Raw genomic sequence first — 18,786 nt, 5'->3', positions numbered from 1 at the left:
CCACCGGCGAACTTAAATTGTTTTAATTTAGGGGGGTACACAGCAAACGCCACCTTTCACTAACGCTAGCGAGCCCCTCTTGCTTCTTGTCCGCTATGGATGAAATAATTAAACATCAAACAAATTCGCTACATTTATTCAGCGCGTCTTGAGTTTTGATGCTTTTCATCCCCCTCCCCCTCTTCCGGGCTATGCTTGGTATAGTCTGAAAGGCAGCAGCGCCTTATCTAGTCTATGCTATTTACCATGGGCCTTAATCCGGGCTATGAAATAAAGTTCAATGTCGCGCGTACAATGGAGCTGACCAATTAAAAAACACCCACAAAATGTCAACACCTCGTGACTCGTGCGGGGGGGGGGGGCATCTTGGTAAGGGAGAAGCCACCACACCCCCCCTACCCAAGATGACCGCCCACACGTTGTTTGGTTGTTGGGGAGAACCTCTGATAACCAATAGCGACTATTAGGCGACTATTCACACTCGACTATTGCGGAGCTGTAGAAGCCCATCACGGTTTTACCCCGTCGTGGTCTTTGCGCAGGCAAAGTGAGTTCTCAGGCCCGTACGGGCGTACAGCCGTTTCAATACGGGCAAACAACAATACAAATCCGTGTTGATTTGTTTGTGTTTCTTCCTTGTGATGGGACTTTGTAGGATTAACGTTGAGATTTATAAGGGGCACGGGGTGATCAGTAAGGTCTGAATTGGTCTGTAATAAGGTAGGGCACTGATAAGAGGTTGACAGCTGTGTAGTGTATAGTGTAGTATAATGTATAGGATGAACGTTGAGATTTATAAGGGGCACGGGGTGATCGACAAGGTCTGAATTGGTCTGTAATAAGGCAGAGCGCCGATAAGGGGTTGACAGCTGTGTAGTGTATAGTGTAGTATAATGTATAGGATGAACGTTGAGATTTATAAGGGGCACGGGGTGATCAGTAAGGTCTGAGTTGGTCTGTAATAAGGTAGGGCACTGATAAGTGGTTGAGAGTTATGCTACTGACACTAACGGTATGACTATGCATACGTAGCCATTCAGAGTGTTCAACGTCGGCCTGGGTGCTGCGGTCGTCCAGGCGGGCACCGTTCTGGCCCACGCAGTGGCCGCGTGTCGTGGGGAGGCCGGCGAGGCGACCACAGATGTCTCGTGGCCACAGTGAAGCGGAGGAGTGAGCCGGACGAATCATGGATGGGCGCGCTGCGCTGCAAGAATTCCGATTTTATCCGGCGAGCGGCGGGGCGAATTTTCAAAACATTTTCAGTCAGGGTAAATATGACACTTTTGCCGCACGTCCCTGATGGCAGCACCGCATTGACACGGGCAACGCCGCTTCCGTTCGCCAGAATTCACACGGGCTTAGTCGTCAGGAGGAGGACCACGTTCGCCACTGCGGTCGACGAGGGGAGCTCTCGTTGTTCCCGTTAAGAAACACGATGGGAGTCTGCGGCTTCGCGCGGATTTCCACCAATTGAACAAGGTCTCCGTGGCAGATGTACACCCGCTCCCACGGATGGACGATTCATTGGATGCCCTGTCGGCCGTGTGGGTTTTCTACCACACTTGACTTGTCGTCGGGGTGTTGGCAATTGCCTCTTGATGAGAGCTCTAAACCAAATCCTGTGTTCTGAACACCTCGGGTTCTAAATTTTGATTTAAAGCTTTCGTGACTGCAGTAATTCATATTCTTAGCTCTTTCGGTAAAGTCACCACGTTGAAGGGAAACAATGAAACAATAATATATAAAACAATAAAAATGCTCACGACGTTTCGACCATAACACAAACGGTCGTCATCAGTTTGTGTTATGGTCGAAACGTCGTGAGAATTTTTATTGTTTTATATATATTTTATTATTTTATTGTTTCCCTTCAACGTGGTGACTTTACCGAAAGAGCTAAGAACACCTCGGGCTCTGTTCCAGTTTAATTGTCTCCTGATGGGACTCCACTCGGCTCCGGTCACGTTCCAGCGACTCACGCAGCTGGTCCTAGCAGGCCTCCAATGGGACTCCCGCCTCGTTTATTTGGACGACGTGATCGTCTTCGGACGCACGTTCCAGGAGCAGCTGCAGCGGCCGCGATCGGTGTTTGTTCAAAGTTCGGGCGGCCAATCTTACGTTTAAACCACAGTCAAGTGTCACCTTCTGCAGACATCGGTTCGCTACTTGGGGCGCATCGTCAGCGAGTCCGGGGATAGCCACGGACCCCAACAAAACTGCGTGCGTGCGCAACATGGCCAACCCCCACGTCGGTGGGTGACGTTTGCAGCTTTGTCGTATTACCGCCGCTTTGTGCCCAAATTTTGCAAAAATTGCAAAACCGCTCCATGCTCTCACTGCGAAAAGGCCAAAGATTTTGGTGGGGGGGGGGGGGTGGAGGAGGAAACCGCATTTGTCGCGCTGTGGGACGGCCTCGTGACTGCTTTGTGACGTCATACACCAACGTGCATTGAGGCCCTTGTAAGGACTGCTTTGTGACGTCATACACCAACGTGCATTGAGTCCCTTGTAAGGACTGCTTTGTGATGTCATACACCAACGTGCATTGAGGCCCTTGTAAGGATTGCTTTGTGACGTCATACACCAACGTGCATTGAGGCCCTTATAAGGACTGCTTTGTGACGTCATACACCAACATGCATTGAGGCCCTTGTAAGGACTGCTTTGTGACGTCATACACCAACGTGCATTGAGGCCCTTGTAAGGACTGCTTTGTGACGTCACACACCAATGTGCATTGAGGCCCTTGTAAGGACTGCTTTGTGACGTCATACACCAACGTGCATTGAGGCCCTTATAAGGACTGCTTTGTGACGTCATACACACAAACACACCACATCCGGGGGCTCGCTCTAATGAGTTGAAAAACATTCCAAGGGGCAATTCAGTGGCCCTGTATCTACACAAGTTTTTTGGGACGACCTCCGGAGGGAGAATACTAGCGGGGGGGGGGGGGGGGGAGGGGGGTTGATGACATTAAGCGCCAGGAGGTCCGTGGAGCCAGAAGCAAAGATGACCCAAGGCTGGCCTCATGAATCCTCAGGAGGCGTGAAAGTGGCAGGAGCTTTGAGCTTTTGATGCGTCTAAGAGAATTAATGAAGCAAGGTAGAAATTCCTACATAACAGATACCATGTACAAACTTCACATTCGTCAGTCCTGCACAGACAGATTCCGAGTAGTACTCGCAATCAGCCTTAAGTTGAGATTTGCAGAAGCAAAAGCTCTGATCAATTAAGAGTTGAGTTATTGCTCAAGCAGATGAAGTATCACTGAACGTTTTATTTTATTTTGTTTCTTAATATTTCGAGTCACTTGCAGAGTCAAGGACCTCAAGAAGTTGTACTGCACTAAGCTAAGAGTTTGTGATAAAGTTAAGACTCGTGACAAATGGAGACTTGAGTCGCACACCGATATCAAGTGCGCATGAAATTATTGTCAAAGGGATAGGCTGACCGGGTGTTCAACTCCCCCCACTCGCCTCGGCACTCTCGCAGGCCAATGGCAATTTCTGGATCGGACTGCAGAAGGTTGGAATCGCACCACCAGGAGCAGGCAACAAGCAGCAGTGGTAGTGGTGGATGGATGATTTTTTATTATGAACGGGTGTTGATTTACCTTGCCTCAACACCATCATCAACATCACTAACAACATTCAAAACATCATCAACATCAAAGTCATTAACACCATCTTCAACATCATCAACATCGTCTCTCTCTCTGTCTCTTTGTGTCTCTCTGTGTATATCTCCCCGTCTCTTTCCCCATGCCTCTCCCTATCCATCTCTCTGTGTGGCCATGTATCTCTCTGTCTCTCTGTGTCTCCGCTGTCTCTGTGTCTCTGTATTTCTCCCCGTCTCTTTCCCCATGCCTCTCCCTATCCGTCTCTCTGTGTGGCCATGTATCTCTCTGTCTCTCTGTGTCTCCGCTGTCTCTGTGTCTCTCTCTCTATTTCTCCCCATCTCTTTCCCCATGTCTCTCCGTCTCCAACTCTCTCTCTCTGTCTCTCCATGTCTCTCTCTGTCTCCCTGTCTGTGTCTATCTCGCTTTCGGTTTGAGCGGTCGATGTCCCGCAGAGGGCGGTGGAAATGATAAAACATTTTTTTTTTTTACAATGAACATTAAGTAAATACAAGTAAACATCCCGGCATCGAGTTGCAGTTTGTAAAATTAACTCTAAAATTACGATTCTCGCTACGCATCATCACACGGCGGATATACGCACAATCGTCGTGTTCGGCAAAGGAATGACAAATCCTCTTCAAGTCAAAATATTAAAATATGATCGCCCATGAAGAACCAACGGTGAACGAGCAGTTAACAATGAACATCGGCAAAGTGGCTCAGTGGAAAAGGGGGCCAGATTCAATCCCTGGTTGACTCAGCCCATCATCATCACAACTAAAGTGAGCACCACTCTGCAGGGAAGTGAACCTGCAGTGTGCCACAGCTACCTCGCTCCTTTCCTCTCGCACATCCAGCCCTCTCACTCTCTCCTTCATTTCTACCCCACACCTCTCCCTCCCTCCCCCCCGCTCACCCTCTCCTTACAGCACCCCGTGTCCCTCTCACTCTCTCCCTCCCTCCCTCTCCTGGCCTCCCTCAGGGCTCCTAATCGGAACGAATCTCCCCAACAATCTCAACAGACCCCTCTGCCTCTCTCCCTCTCCATCTCCTCTCCCGCCCTCCCTCTCTCCACCTCCTCTCCCACCCTCCCTCTCTCCACCTCCTCTCCCGCCCTCCCTCTCTCCACCTCCTCTCCCACCCTCCCTCTCTCCACCTCCTCTCCCGCCCTCCCTCTCTCCACCTCCTCTCCCGCCCTCCCTCCCGCTCTCTCCCTGCCGGTTCCTAATCGGCACGACCCTTCCCGGCAGCCCCACGGCGCCCACGGCCACGGCGATCTGCCGCAGCGTCCGTCTCTGCTCCACCGCCGCCCCCGTCTGCGGCCGCCCCCCCTCCACGTCCCAGCGGCCTCCCTCTCTCGCTCTCCCTACCTCTCGCCTCGTCGCCTCCACCGCCCTCTCCACCAGTCTGTCGACCGTCCTCTCGTTCCCCCTCGCGGCAATATCAAACCGAGCTTGCTGCGCCTCGGTCCTTGGCCGCGAGTCGCCGACCCTCTGATCCACTCGCCTCCTCGCGTCTGCCTGTCTGTCCCACGCAGATCTCTCCGCCTCCAGCCTCTCTCTCCCCGCCTCCTCCCTGTTGAGCGTCCTCTCTTCGCCAATGGCTCGTCTCACCCACGCCGTCAGCAGCCTGGCTCTCTCCGCGTTGGGCATCGCCATCTCCACGTCCTCCCCGCGGGGCACCGACCGGTTCACCAGCCTCCTCATGGGCATCTCTCTCCGCCACTGGTCCCTGTCTGCGATGAGCCCCTGTCGGGCCCGCACGCCCGCAGCAGCCGGCTCTCTCCTCGGCTCCCTCTCGACCCCCCTCTCTCCCCCTCGCCTCGCTTCCTCCTCCCTGCCGCATCCTCTCCTCGCTCCCCCTCCACTCTCCATGGCGCTCCTCTGGATGCCGCCTCGGCCCACACACGCTTCCCGTACCGTCACAAACATCGCCATCATCATCGTCAAAACACACGTACACACACAGATACACACGCAGATACATACACACACACAGACACACACACAGATACACACGCAGACAAACACATATAACAATAACCGCCATTCACCACTAAGTGGCGGTGATGTCACCACGACGCTTGTGCCAGGCTATGTGCACCCTGAGGCCACGTGAAGTGTCGAACGCCCGCAGGCAGGAGGTCACGGGGCAGACCCAGGTGCCACGGGTCGACTGACTGAGATGACTGGCTGATGCACCACCTGTGCCCCCTACTGTGTCAACCCGCTGTGCTTTAGCCACCTGGCGCTCCGCTCGTTGTTGTGAGCGTCGCTCCTCCACCCTCCGTTGTTGTTGGAGGGCGACTACCTCCAACTGCCCAGTAGCGTCCTTCACGAGCCTCCTCCACAGAGGCCGATCTTGACACCGCTGGTACCGGTCATCGGCAAGTCCACTCAGCTCCACGTCCCCCTGTACCACATCACTCCATCTCTTCTCTAGCCCGTGCCGCGCCCGCTTAGCCCCCTCAATCCGGCCGAACAGAAGCTGTTTCGGCATGCGGTGGCTGGGCATGCGGGCTACATGACCCAGCCATCGCAGCCTTGCCCGCCGGAGGAGCTCACCGATGGGACCTTGCCCAGATCTTTCAAGGATTTGTGAGCTCCTCACACAATCCAGTCTGGTTAAACCCAGGATGGATCGTAGGCAGGCCAGCCTAAATGTTTCTAACCGGTGAAGATGTTCCATTAGGGGGGTCTACGTTTCGCAAGCGTAGAGAAGGGAGGGAATGACCGTGGCCGAGAAGACCTGAAGCTTAGTGCGGAGCGACAGACAGGGTAGCTTCCACACAGCGTTACGCAACCGATGAAAAGATATTGCCGCTCGACTGATTCAGAGTGAGACCTCTGCTGTTAAACTGGAGCCAGTCATAAGCACACTGCCCAGGTATGGGAAACTCTCCACTTTCTCCACAACTGCCCCATCACCGATTGGGAGTTGTGAGGGTGGAGTGTCCGATGGTACAAAATACCCAGGCAGGTGCTTAGTTTTGGTGGGGCTGATGGTAAGGCCCCACCTCTTAGTGGCACGCTCCAGGAGATTCCCCCGGTACAGCTATTGAAGGCTTCACGAACTACGTGGTCAAAATAGATGTTAAATAATGTGGGAGCCAGAGGACATCCCTGTCGCACCCCAAGGTGTACAGGGAATGGCTCTGACTCCCGGCCACGTTGTTTTACCCGGGCCCGCTCACCATCATGAAGGTCCTTAATGATCGTGAGCAGAGGGTCAGGTACTCCAAAAGCACGAAGAACGACCCAGAGCCCAGGCCTACTGATGGTATCATAGGCCTTGACCAGGTCAATAAAGCAGAGATGTAGGTCTTGTTGGAATTCCCTACACCTCTGCTGTAGCAGACGGAGAGAAAATATGGCATCTGTGCAGGACCGCCCTTTCCTGAAACCGCATTGGGGCTCCGCAAGCCTCTCCTCAGCGTGCCTGGCAAGGCGATGCTGAATAATCCTTGCCAGGACCTTTCCCGGCACACTGAGGAGTGAGATGCCCCTGTAGTTGTTACAGTCTGTACGTGGTCCCCCTTCTTAAAAAGGGGGACCACACACACACAGAGACACACACACAGAGACACACACACAGAGACACACACATCACACACAGAGACACACACACAGAGACACACACACATCACACACAGAGACACACACACACAGAGACACACACACAGAGACACACACACACAGAGACACACACACAACACACAGAGACACACACAGATACACACAGACACACACACAGATACACAGACAGAGACACACACAGAGACACAAACACAACACAAATGTCTCCCCCGTGTAGTCTCCCTGACGGGCTGCGTGAGGCTTACAGAGACACACAGAGACACACACAGACACACACACAGACACACACACAGACACACACACAGACAGACACAACACAGAGACACACACACAGAGACACACACACACAGAGACACACACACAGACACACACAGAGACAGACACACACAGAGACACACACACAGACACACAGACACACACATACACACACACATACAGACACACACATACATACACACAGACACACACACCGAACGTGAACGCCACCGGCGATGGCCCCCAAGCCGCTGCTGGAAAATCGTCGTTTCGATTTGCGATTATCGATTTGAAATCGATTACTTAACCACGTGATTTGGTGGCGCTGCGTTTGGCAGTGGGGCAACGGGCACACAACACAATTAGCCAAACCCGAACTCAACGGCGTCAGTCGTCGTTAACTCCGGCTTTAAAAAGGGGGGGAATAATATTTAATAGTCGACGTTTCGGGTAACGGACCTTTATCGCACGGTGCACGACCGGCGAGAATCGATATCCGGTGAGCGTCTGTGGCATCGATTAAACGGGAATAGGCCGATTCTAAAGGAATCTACAACCTTCGATTCCTTTGCTCTCGATTTAAAGAGTCGATTCTTGGCGCGCGAGCGTCACTATTCTACTCACGCAGCGCGGCTTGGTGGTGGAGGTTTTTATTTTTAAAAGTTTTAACTTTCACGTCTCGTTAAGTTGCTTTAGGAGTCTGTAGTTGTACGAAGTATACCGCAAGGCGTACAGGCCGCAACAATCGAGGCGACTCCTGCGCCTACAATCGCCGGCGGATCAAAGCATCGCGAAGGTTGATTTGGGCCTAACTCTATCATCATCTGTGCCAGACGTCACGATCATCATCATCATTACAGAGAGATTGTTCACGATCATCATTACAGAGAGAGATTGTTCACGATCATCATCATTACAGAGAGAGATTGTTCACGATCATCATTACAGAGAGAGAGATTGTTCACGATCATTATGGAGAGAGATTGTTCACGATCAGCATTATTACAGAGAGAGATTGTTCACGATCATCATTACAGAGAGACATTGTTCACGATCATCATCATCATTACAGAGAGAGATTGTTCACGATCATCATCACTACAGAGAGACATTGTTCACGATCATCATCATTACAGAGAGAGATTGTTGAGTGATTCACTTGGGGCCTTGACAATGTGTCTAGCTTAGTGGTCTAATCACCACACAGTGTTGTTGTTGAGTGATTCACTTGGGGCCTTGACAATGTGTCTAGCTTAGTGGTCTAATCACCACACCTTGTTGAGTGATTCACTTGGGGCCTTGACAATGTGTGTAGCTTAGTGGTCTAATCACCACACCGTGGTGTTGTTGTTGTTGAGTGATTCACTTGGGGCCTTGACAATGCGTCTAGCTTAGTGGTCTAATCACCACACCGTGTTGGTGTTGTTGTTGAGTGATTCACTTGGGGCCTTGACAATGTGTCTAGCTTAGTGGTCTAATCACCACACCGTGTTGTTGTTGAGTGATTCACTTGGGGCCTTGACAATGTGTCTAGCTTAGTGGTCTAATCACCACACCTTGGTGTTGTTGTTGTTGAGTGATTCACTTGGGGCCTTGACAATGTGTCTAGCTTAGTGGTCTAATCACCACACCGTGTTGTTGTTGAGTGATTCACTTGGGGCCTTGACAATGTGTCTAGCTTAGTGTTCTAATCACCACACTGTGTTGTTGTTGTTGAGTGATTCACTTGGGGCCTTGACAATGTGTCTAGCTTAGTGGTCTAATCACCACACCTTGGTGTTGTTGTTGTTGAGTGATTCACTTGGGGCCTTGACAATGTGTCTAGCTTAGTGGTCTAATCACCACACCGTGGTGTTGTTGTTGTTGAGTGATTCACTTGGGGCCTTGACAATGCGTCTAGCTTAGTGGTCTAACCACCACACCGTGGTGTTGTTGTTGTTGAGTGATTCACTTGGGGCCTTGACAATGCGTCTAGCTTAGTGGTCTAATCACCACACCTTGGTGTTGTTGTTGTTGAGTGATTCACTTGGGGCCTTGACAATGCGTCTAGCTTAGTGGTCTAATCACCACACCTTGGTGTTGTTGTTGAGTGATTCACTTGGGGCCTTGACAATGTGTCTAGCTTAGTGGTCTAATCACCACACCTTGGTGTTGTTGTTGTTGTTGAGTGATTCACTTGGGGCCTTGACAATGTGTCTAGCTTAGTGGTCTAATCACCACACCTTGGTGTTGTTGTTGTTGAGTGATTCACTTGGGGCCTTGACAATGTGTCTAGCTTAGTGGTATAATCACCACACAGTGTTGTTGTTGTTGTTGAGTGATTCACTTGGGGCCTTGACAATGTGTCTAGCTTAGTGGTCTAATCACCACACCGTGGTGTTGTTGTTGTTGGTGAGTAATTCACTTGGGGCCTTGACAATGTGTCTAGCTTAGTGGTCTAATCACCACACCGTGTTGTTGAGTGATTCACTTGGGGCCTTGACAATGTGTCTAGCTTAGTGGCCTAATCACCACACAGTGTTGTTGTTGTTGTTGAGTGATTCACTTGGGGCCTTGACAATGTGTCTAGCTTAGTGGTCTAATCACCACACCTTGTTGTTGTTGAGTGATTCACTTGGGGCCTTGACAATGCGTCTAGCTTAGTGGTCTAATCACCACACCGTGTTGGTGTTGTTGTTGAGTGATTCACTTGGGGCCTTGACAATGTGTCTAGCTTAGTGGTCTAATCACCACACCGTGTTGTTGTTGAGTGATTCACTTGGGGCCTTGACAATGTGTCTAGCTTAGTGGTCTAATCACCACACCTTGGTGTTGTTGTTGTTGAGTGATTCACTTGGGGCCTTGACAATGTGTCTAGCTTAGTGGTCTAATCACCACACCGTGTTGTTGTTGAGTGATTCACTTGGGGCCTTGACAATGTGTCTAGCTTAGTGTTCTAATCACCACACTGTGTTGTTGTTGTTGAGTGATTCACTTGGGGCCTTGACAATGTGTCTAGCTTAGTGGTCTAATCACCACACCTTGGTGTTGTTGTTGTTGAGTGATTCACTTGGGGCCTTGACAATGTGTCTAGCTTAGTGGTCTAATCACCACACCGTGGTGTTTTGTTGTTGAGTGATTCACTTGGGGCCTTGACAATGCGTCTAGCTTAGTGGTCTAACCACCACACCGTGGTGTTGTTGTTGTTGAGTGATTCACTTGGGGCCTTGACAATGCGTCTAGCTTAGTGGTCTAATCACCACACCTTGGTGTTGTTGTTGTTGAGTGATTCACTTGGGGCCTTGACAATGCGTCTAGCTTAGTGGTCTAATCACCACACCTTGGTGTTGTTGTTGAGTGATTCACTTGGGGCCTTGACAATGTGTCTAGCTTAGTGGTCTAATCACCACACCTTGGTGTTGTTGTTGTTGTTGAGTGATTCACTTGGGGCCTTGACAATGTGTCTAGCTTAGTGGTCTAATCACCACACCTTGGTGTTGTTGTTGTTGAGTGATTCACTTGGGGCCTTGACAATGTGTCTAGCTTAGTGGTATAATCACCACACAGTGTTGTTGTTGTTGTTGAGTGATTCACTTGGGGCCTTGACAATGTGTCTAGCTTAGTGGTCTAATCACCACACCGTGGTGTTGTTGTTGTTGGTGAGTAATTCACTTGGGGCCTTGACAATGTGTCTAGCTTAGTGGTCTAATCACCACACCGTGTTGTTGAGTGATTCACTTGGGGCCTTGACAATGTGTCTAGCTTAGTGGCCTAATCACCACACAGTGTTGTTGTTGTTGTTGAGTGATTCACTTGGGGCCTTGACAATGTGTCTAGCTTAGTGGTCTAATCACCACACCTTGTTGTTGTTGAGTGATTCACTTGGGGCCTTGACAATGTGTCTAGCTTAGTGGTCTAATCACCACACCATGTTGTTGTTGAGTGATTCACTTGGGGCCTTGACAATGTGTCTAGCTTAGTGGTCTAATCACCACACCGTGTTGTTGAGTGATTCACTTGGGGCCTTGACAATGTGTCTAGCTTAGTGGTCTAATCACCACACAGTGTTGTTGTTGTTGAGTGATTCACTTGGGGCCTTGACAATGTGTCTAGCTTAGTGGTCTAATCACCACACCGTGTTGTTGTTGTTGTTGAGTGATTCACTTGGGGCCTTGACAATGTGTCTAGCTTAGTGGTCTAATCACCACACCGTGTAGTTGTTGTTGAGTGATTCACTTGGGGCCTTGACAATGTGTCTAGCTTAGTGGTCTAATCACCACACCATGTTGTTGTTGAGTGATTCACTTGTGGCCTTGACAATGTGTCTAGCTTAGTGGTCTAATCACCACACTGTGTTGTTGTTGTTGAGTGATTCACTTGGGACCTTGACAATGTGTCTAGCTTAGTGGTGTAATCACCACACCATGGTGTTGTTGTTGTTGAGTGATTCACGTGGGGCCTTGACAATGTGTCTAGCTTAGTGGTCTAATCACCACACCGTGTTGTTTTGTTGTTGTTGAGTGATTCACTTGGGGCCTTGACAATGTGTCTAGCTTAGTGGTCTAATTACCACACCGTGGTGTTGTTGTTGTTGTTGAGTGATTCACTTGGGGCCTTGACAATGTGTCTAGCTTAGTGGTCTAATCACCAGACCGTGTTGTTGTTGTTGATTGATTCACTTGGGGCCTTGACAATGCGTCTAGCTTAGTGGTCTAATCACCACACCGTGGTGTTGTTGTTGTTGAGTGATTCACTTGGGGCCTTGACAATGTGTCTAGCTTAGTGGTCTAATCACCACACCGTGGTGTTGTTGTTGAGTGATTCACTTGGGGCCTTGACAATGTGTCTAGCTTAGTGGTCTAATCACCACACCGTGTTGTTGTTGTTGAGTGATTCACTTCGGGCCTTCCAACACCGCCGGCGACGATTATCTCAACCGGTTCTGGGACTCCCCTAGGTCGACTCAGCCTCAAATGAGTAGCTGGTGTAGCGGTGTGTAGTAGTAAAACATCGCTAGCACTGGGGAGACAAAGGCGGCCGGGCGTGGTGCTGGCCACCCACCCCCCTCGTGTGCCACAGTGCCGGTAGCCTTCATAGCTGCTGCTCGCTAACAGCACTTGCCCCTACAGCCTGTTACAGGCTACACGGTGTGGGATCTTTGTGTTATTGTTTGGTGTAAACATGTCAACATGTTGTGAAATTCTATTCCCGTGGGCGTCGAGGGGATGGCCATACCCTGGGCACGCCAGGTGAAGGCAGTGGCAGCAAGTATTCAAATCGCCATCACTTTCCATCTCTTTGGGGGGGGTTTGAGTGTTTCCCCCTCGCACGCCACGTGGAGTTTTCTCCCGGTGCTGCGATTTCCTCCCACACGTGTATAATAACAATAATAAGCACAACTGTTATTACATCTTAAAATAAAATAAAAACTAAATGCAGGACACTTAAGAAAAAAAAATTCACTCGATGTGGCTCTTGGATCAATAGGCACGTGTCAGCTAATTATAGCATTGTGTGGTCACAATGATCAGGAGCACGGGGTAGGCCTTACGTTGAGGGAACTCCATTTGAAGAACTTTGATGTTAAGCTAGATTCATCTTCTTTGGTTCTTTCGGTAAAGTCACCACCACGTAGAATGAGAATAAAATAATAAATTAATAAAATAAAATAACACGATAAAATTCTCACGACGTTTCGGCCACAACACAAGTGGCCTTCATCAGGTGAAGGGACAGCGCTCGCTCCAGCGCTGTCCTCTAGACAGTCTCGTCCCTTCATCTGATGAAGGCCACTTGTGTTGTGGCCGAAACGTCGTGAGAATTTTATTGTGTTATTTTATTTTATCAATTTATTATTTTATTCTCTTTCTACGTGATGGTGACTTTACCGAAAGAACCAAAGAAGATGAATCCTTGCAGTCACGAAAGCTTTAAATCGACAAATGAATCTAGATTCTCATTGTCAGTGCAGCAAAGCACAAAATCAATACAGTAACACCATGAAAATACAATTACCGATTGACGTATTGGGAAACTTGTTGCATTCGTATTTTTGAAAAATGTAAAAATTGCAGCAACAACGCTGTTTGCCCCCACCTCCATTAACGCTACAGCGTAAACAGACGGGCGGTGGCAATTAAAAAAAAATGATTCCCATTTAAACTTGTAAGTTGCTTTGCCGAGAGATCTCGCTGGTGCCATCTGGATTGCTCTGCAGCAGTGGCGCTGTCTTAATAAATTCCACATTTGTTTTTTTTTCTTGCGTGCACGTACACGGTGTCTGTGCGTCATGCAGGAAGACGGCTATCGGAGGAGTGTGCAAAGAATACAACATGGAGGGGAACGACAATGAAACCTTCAGCCGAAATTTGGGCAGCAGTTTTTCCACGCTCCCCGACTTCAAAATACGGTGCATCTTGGGCAGTGTTTCAGAGAATGAACGAGGTCACCGTCAATCTAGGCAGGTCCGGGAGCCATCGAGCCGTGGCCAGAGTCAGCTAGGGCAAGGTCGCGGTCAAACGGGGCCATTCCAGGTGATGTTGGGTCACGGGTGGTGTCAGATGGGACAAGGTGAAGGTCAATCTGGTGGGCAAATCCAGGGGCCATCGGTTCAAGGTTGGGGTAATAAAGGGCAGGGTCAGCCGGGGGAAGGCGACGGAGTGGCAATTCAAGGCCACAATCAGCCAGGGCAGGGGCCTTCGATTCAAGGTTGGGGTAATAAAGGGCAGGGTCAGCCGGGGGAAGGCGACGGAGTGGCAATTCAAGGCCACAATCAGCCAGGGCAGGGGCCATCGACTCAAGGTTGGGGTAATAAAGGGCAGGGTCAGCCGGGGGAAGGCGACGGAGTGGCAATTCAAGGCCACAATCAGCCAGGGCAGAGCCAATATCACGACGGGAAAAAAAAACCCCAATTGGGCCTAGGTCAGACTCAGCCAAAACAGGGTCAGCGTCAACCCGAGCAGGGCCAGGGACTGTCAGGGCACGCCCATGGTCTGCTGGGGCAAGGCCGAGGTCAACCTAATCAGGGCCTGAGTCAGCCAAGGCAATCTCATTGTCCACTGGGCCAAGTCCAGGAGCCATTGGGTCACGCTTGGGGTCAACTTGGACAAGGTCAAGTGGGTCGTGGTGAAACTGGACAGGTTCAACAAGGTCAAGCACAGAGGACGCTATTGCAAGGTCAGTCAACTTGGTCATGGTCAAGTGACACCGCCAAGGTCAAGGTATTCGTTTCAGCTGTAGATCATGGCCCCGTGTATCGCCTGGCTCCAATCTGTAAACCAATCGCGCCGCTTATTTTACTTAAAACGATCTCAATCCTCCGATGTCCACATTGATCGCCGAGCACGAATTCCGCTTGCGCTTTTCAACCGGCGTTTGACGTCAGAAGTACGGTGCGGCGCTCTGCTTAGTCATTGACGATAACGATGGTTAGGCAGCGCTTGCCCCAGGAACGCAGGAGGCGGTACGTCCGTCACGCCGCGATGAAAAGCGGCTCGGCCTAGGTGTGCGTGCCTAGGGCAGGTGGACCGCGTTGGCTAGGAGACGTTAACTACCTCGCCTGGTACGCAGGAGGGTCGTGGGTTCGATCCCGACCCCTGACGCCTGTTGCTGTGTATTTGGAGTTTGCGTGTCTCTCTCTCATCATCATCATCACGGTGGCTAGGAGACGTTAACTACCTCGCCCGGTACGCAGGAGGTCGTGGGTTCGATCCCGACCCCTGACGCCTGTTGCTGTGTATTTGGAGTTTGCGTGTCTCTCTCTCATCATCATCATCACGGTGGCTAGGAGATGTTAACTATCTCGCTCGGTACGCAGGAGGGTCGTGGGTTCGATCCCGACCCTGACGCCTGTTGCTGTGTATTTGGAGTTTGCGTGTCTCTCTCTCATCATCATCATCATCACGGTGGCTAGGAGATGTTAACTACCTCGCTCGGTACGCAGGAGGGGCGTGGGTTCGATCCCGACCCCTGACGCCCGTGCGTTTGAAAGTTTGCGCGTTCTCCCCACGGCGGTGTTGATGTTGCTCCATGCCCTGCGTTGTTTCCCCGCGCATTTAGAAAAACGTGACGTTTAAGAGTAATGCGGCTGATATACATTGACACGTGGTGATGAACCACTTTGTTGAGCTTATCAACTGTGGCCAGGTCGCTTCTGAACAAGAGCTACGTATCCGAGCGGGCTCTTACGTGGTAAAATAACAAGTTTAGTTTCGTTTAGTTGATGGGTTCCTTTAATGCTGGCTTTTGTCTCCAAAGTTTTTTTGGGAAAAAACTTTTGGTCAGTTCGCCGATTTTTCTACAGGGCAAGCACTTTATATCAGAACGCAATTTTACTGAAGATTTATTCATATTTATGATGCTCATCATAACCTCTCATTGCCGACAGACACCCCGACTGAGCTGAGCACTAAACCTCAGTTGGAAAGTTCTAAAAAGCGATACGTGTGTCAACGTGTACCAATGTACATCTCGTGCGGTGCTATTATGAACGATGTACTTTAATACTCTTTGGTTCTATTGGGTAAAGTCACGTAGGTGAAAATAAACCCAATAGAACCAATAGAACCAAAGAGTATGGATCCTAGCAGTCACGAAAGCTTTAAATCTAGGATGTACTTTAACTTAATTGTGCGCAATTTTTGTTCGCAGCTCAAGCAAACATCACTGAGCAGCATCAACCTCGGCAGAGCACGCCACCGCCGCCGCCGCTGCCGCTTGATGGGCAAGAGGCAAGATGACTCGCTGATCACATTGAAATGTGTCCACAGATGTGCATCGTTATTTCACATTAATAATACGGTCATTCTAAGAAAATACCGATTCATCTAGTTTCATATTCTCGGTTCTTTCGGTAAAGTCACCACGTAGAAGGGAAACGATACAATAATAAAAATATAAAACAATAAAATTCTCGCGACGTTTCAAACATCTGAACAAGCTGCCAAATCGCTCTCCGTGGTACTGACGTTTAAAAAAAACTTTTTTCAAATTTTCTTGCTGTGGTTTTCACACCTGACGATGATCGCTGCTTGTGTTGCAGTCGAAACGTCGTGATAATTTTATTGTTTCCCTTTCTACGTGGCGGTGACTTTACCGAAAGAACCGAGAATGTGAATCACTGCAGTCGTGAAAGCTTCAAGTGAAAATTTATTTAGTTTCACGAAGCTTGGGGCTGCTGCCACGGTGCGCAATGGTTCAGCACGCTGAACTTGCGGTCCACAAGGTCGTGATGTCCAGGCGTGCCAGGTTTAATAGGCACGTGTCTACAATGTCCCACCTCTGTCCACTCTGCAGTATATATTGGTACACCGCAGTTGAATGGCAGGCCGCATGTGGTGGGGTAAAGTGTGGGTACTACCATCACTTCCAAGACGTCTCCCCAGCGTGGAGGAGTTCAGCCCCTAGTGAGGGTTTCTCTACCAAGACGTCTTGAACAGCGTGGAAGAGTTCAGCCCCTAGTGAGGGTGTCTTTACCAAGACGTCTTGAACAGCGTGGAAGAGTTCAGCCCCTAGTGAGGGCTTCTCTACCAAGACATCTTGAACAGCGTGGAAGAGTTCAGTCTCTAGTGAGGGTTTCTCTACCAAGACATCTTGAACAGCGTGGAAGAGTTCAGCCCCTAGTGAGGGTTTCTCTTCCAAGACGTCTTGAACAGCGTGGAAGAGTTCAGCCCCTAGTGAGGGTTTCTCTTCCAAGACGTCTTGAACAGCGTGGAAGAGTTCAGCCCCTAGTGAGGGTTTCTCTTCCAAGATGTCTTGAACAGCGTGGAAGAGTTCATCCCCTAGTGAGGGTTTCTCTACCAAGACGTCTTGAACAGCGTGGAAGAGTTCAGCCCCTAGTGAGGGTTCCTCTACCAAGACGTCTTGAACGGCGTGGAAGAGTTCAGCCCCTAGTGAGGGTTTCACTTCCAAGACGTCTTGAACAGCGTGGAAGAGTTCAGCCCCTAGTGAGGGTTTCTCTACCAAGACGTCTTGAACGGCGTGGAAGAGTTCAGCCCCTAGTGAGGGTTCCTCTACCAAGACGTCTTGAACAGCGTGGAAGAGTTCAGCCCCTAGTGAGGGTTTCTCTTCCTTTAAGACATCTTGAACAGCGTGGAAGAGTTCAGCCCCTAGTGAGGGTTTCTCTTCCAAGACGTCTTGAACAGCGTGGAAGAGTTCAGCCCCTAGTGAGGGTTTCTCTACCAAGACATCTTGAACAGCGTGGAAGAGTTCAGCCCCTAGTGAGGGTTTCTCTTCCAAGACGTCTTGAACAGCGTGGAAGAGTTCAGCCCCTAGTGAGGGTTCCTCTACCAAGACGTCTTGAACAGCGTGGAAGAGTTCAGCCCCTAGTGAGGGTTTCTCTACCAAGACGTCTTGAACAGCGTGGAAGAGTTCAGCCCCTAGTGAGGGTTTCTCTTCCAAGACGTCTTGAACAGCGTGGAAGAGTTCAGCCCCTAGTGAGGGTTTCTCTTCCAAGATGTCTTGAACAGCGTGGAAGAGTTCAGCCCCTAGTGAAGGTTTCTCTACCAAGACGTCTTGAACAGCGTGGAAGAGTTCAGCCCCTAGTGAGGGTTCCTCTACCAAGACGTCTTGAACGGCGTGGAAGAGTTCAGCCCCTAGTGAGGGTTTCACTTCCAAGGCGTCTTGAACAGCGTGGAAGAGTTCAGCCCCTAGTGAGGGTTTCTCTTCCAAGACGTCTTGAACAGCGTGGAAGAGTTCAGCCCCTAGTGAGGGTTTCTCTACGAAGACGTCTTGAACAGCGTGGAAGAGTTCAGCCCCTAGTGAGGGTTTCTCTTCCAAGACGTCTTGAACAGCGTGGAAGAGTTCAGCCCCTAGTGAGGGCTTCTCTACCAAGACATCTTGAACAGCGTGGAAGAGTTCAGTCTCTAGTGAGGGTTTCTCTACCAAGACATCTTGAACAGCGTGGAAGAGTTCAGCCCCTAGTGAGGGTTTCTCTTCCAAGACGTCTTGAACAGCGTGGAAGAGTTCAGCCCCTAGTGAGGGTTCCTCTACCAAGACGTCTTGAACAGCGTGGAAGAGTTCAGCCACTAGTGAGGGTTCCTCTACCAAGACGTCTTGAACAGCGTGGAAGAGTTCAGCCCCTAGTGAGGGTTTCTCTACCAAGACGTCTTGAACAGCGTGGAAGAGTTCAGCCCCTAGTGAGGGTTTCTCTTCCAAGACGTCTTGAACAGCGTGGAAGAGTTCAGCCCCTAGTGAGGGTTTCTCTTCCAAGATGTCTGGAACAGCGTGGAAGAGTTCAGCCCCTAGTGAGGGTTTCTCTACCAAGACGTCTTGAACAGCGTGGAAGAGTTCAGCCCCTAGTGAGGGTTCCTCTACCAAGACGTCTTGAACGGCGTG

General features: G+C 50.2%; 1 protein-coding gene across 4 annotated transcripts in view; it reads left to right on the top strand.

Moving 5' to 3' along the window:
* The first annotated feature begins 8,042 nt into the window (after positions 1-8,042).
* LOC116957682 (uncharacterized) overlaps positions 8,043-18,786 on the top strand; it is a 45,436-nt gene continuing 34,692 nt past the window's right edge. For 3 of the 4 annotated variants that reach the window (XM_076062853.1, XM_076062854.1, XM_076062855.1), the window contains exons 1-2: positions 13,753-14,628; positions 16,102-16,181. In XM_076062853.1, the coding sequence (XP_075918968.1) occupies positions 13,785-14,628; positions 16,102-16,181 (924 nt within the window). In that variant the 5' untranslated portion in view covers positions 13,753-13,784. Of the gene's footprint in view, positions 8,270-13,747; positions 14,629-16,101; positions 16,182-18,786 lie in introns of those variants that run through there. The other variant, XM_076062856.1, reaches the window with a different exon arrangement.

Source organism: Petromyzon marinus, unplaced genomic scaffold (genome assembly GCF_048934315.1).
Source record: "Petromyzon marinus isolate PM22_M1 ecotype Great Lakes invasive population unplaced genomic scaffold, UKy_Petmar_22M1.pri1.0 PM_G_Scaffold_76, whole genome shotgun sequence".
NCBI lineage: Eukaryota > Metazoa > Chordata > Hyperoartia > Petromyzontiformes > Petromyzontidae > Petromyzon > Petromyzon marinus.
The sequence above is the reverse complement of the archived record's forward strand: the minus strand, read 5'-3'. Positions and strand labels throughout refer to the sequence as shown.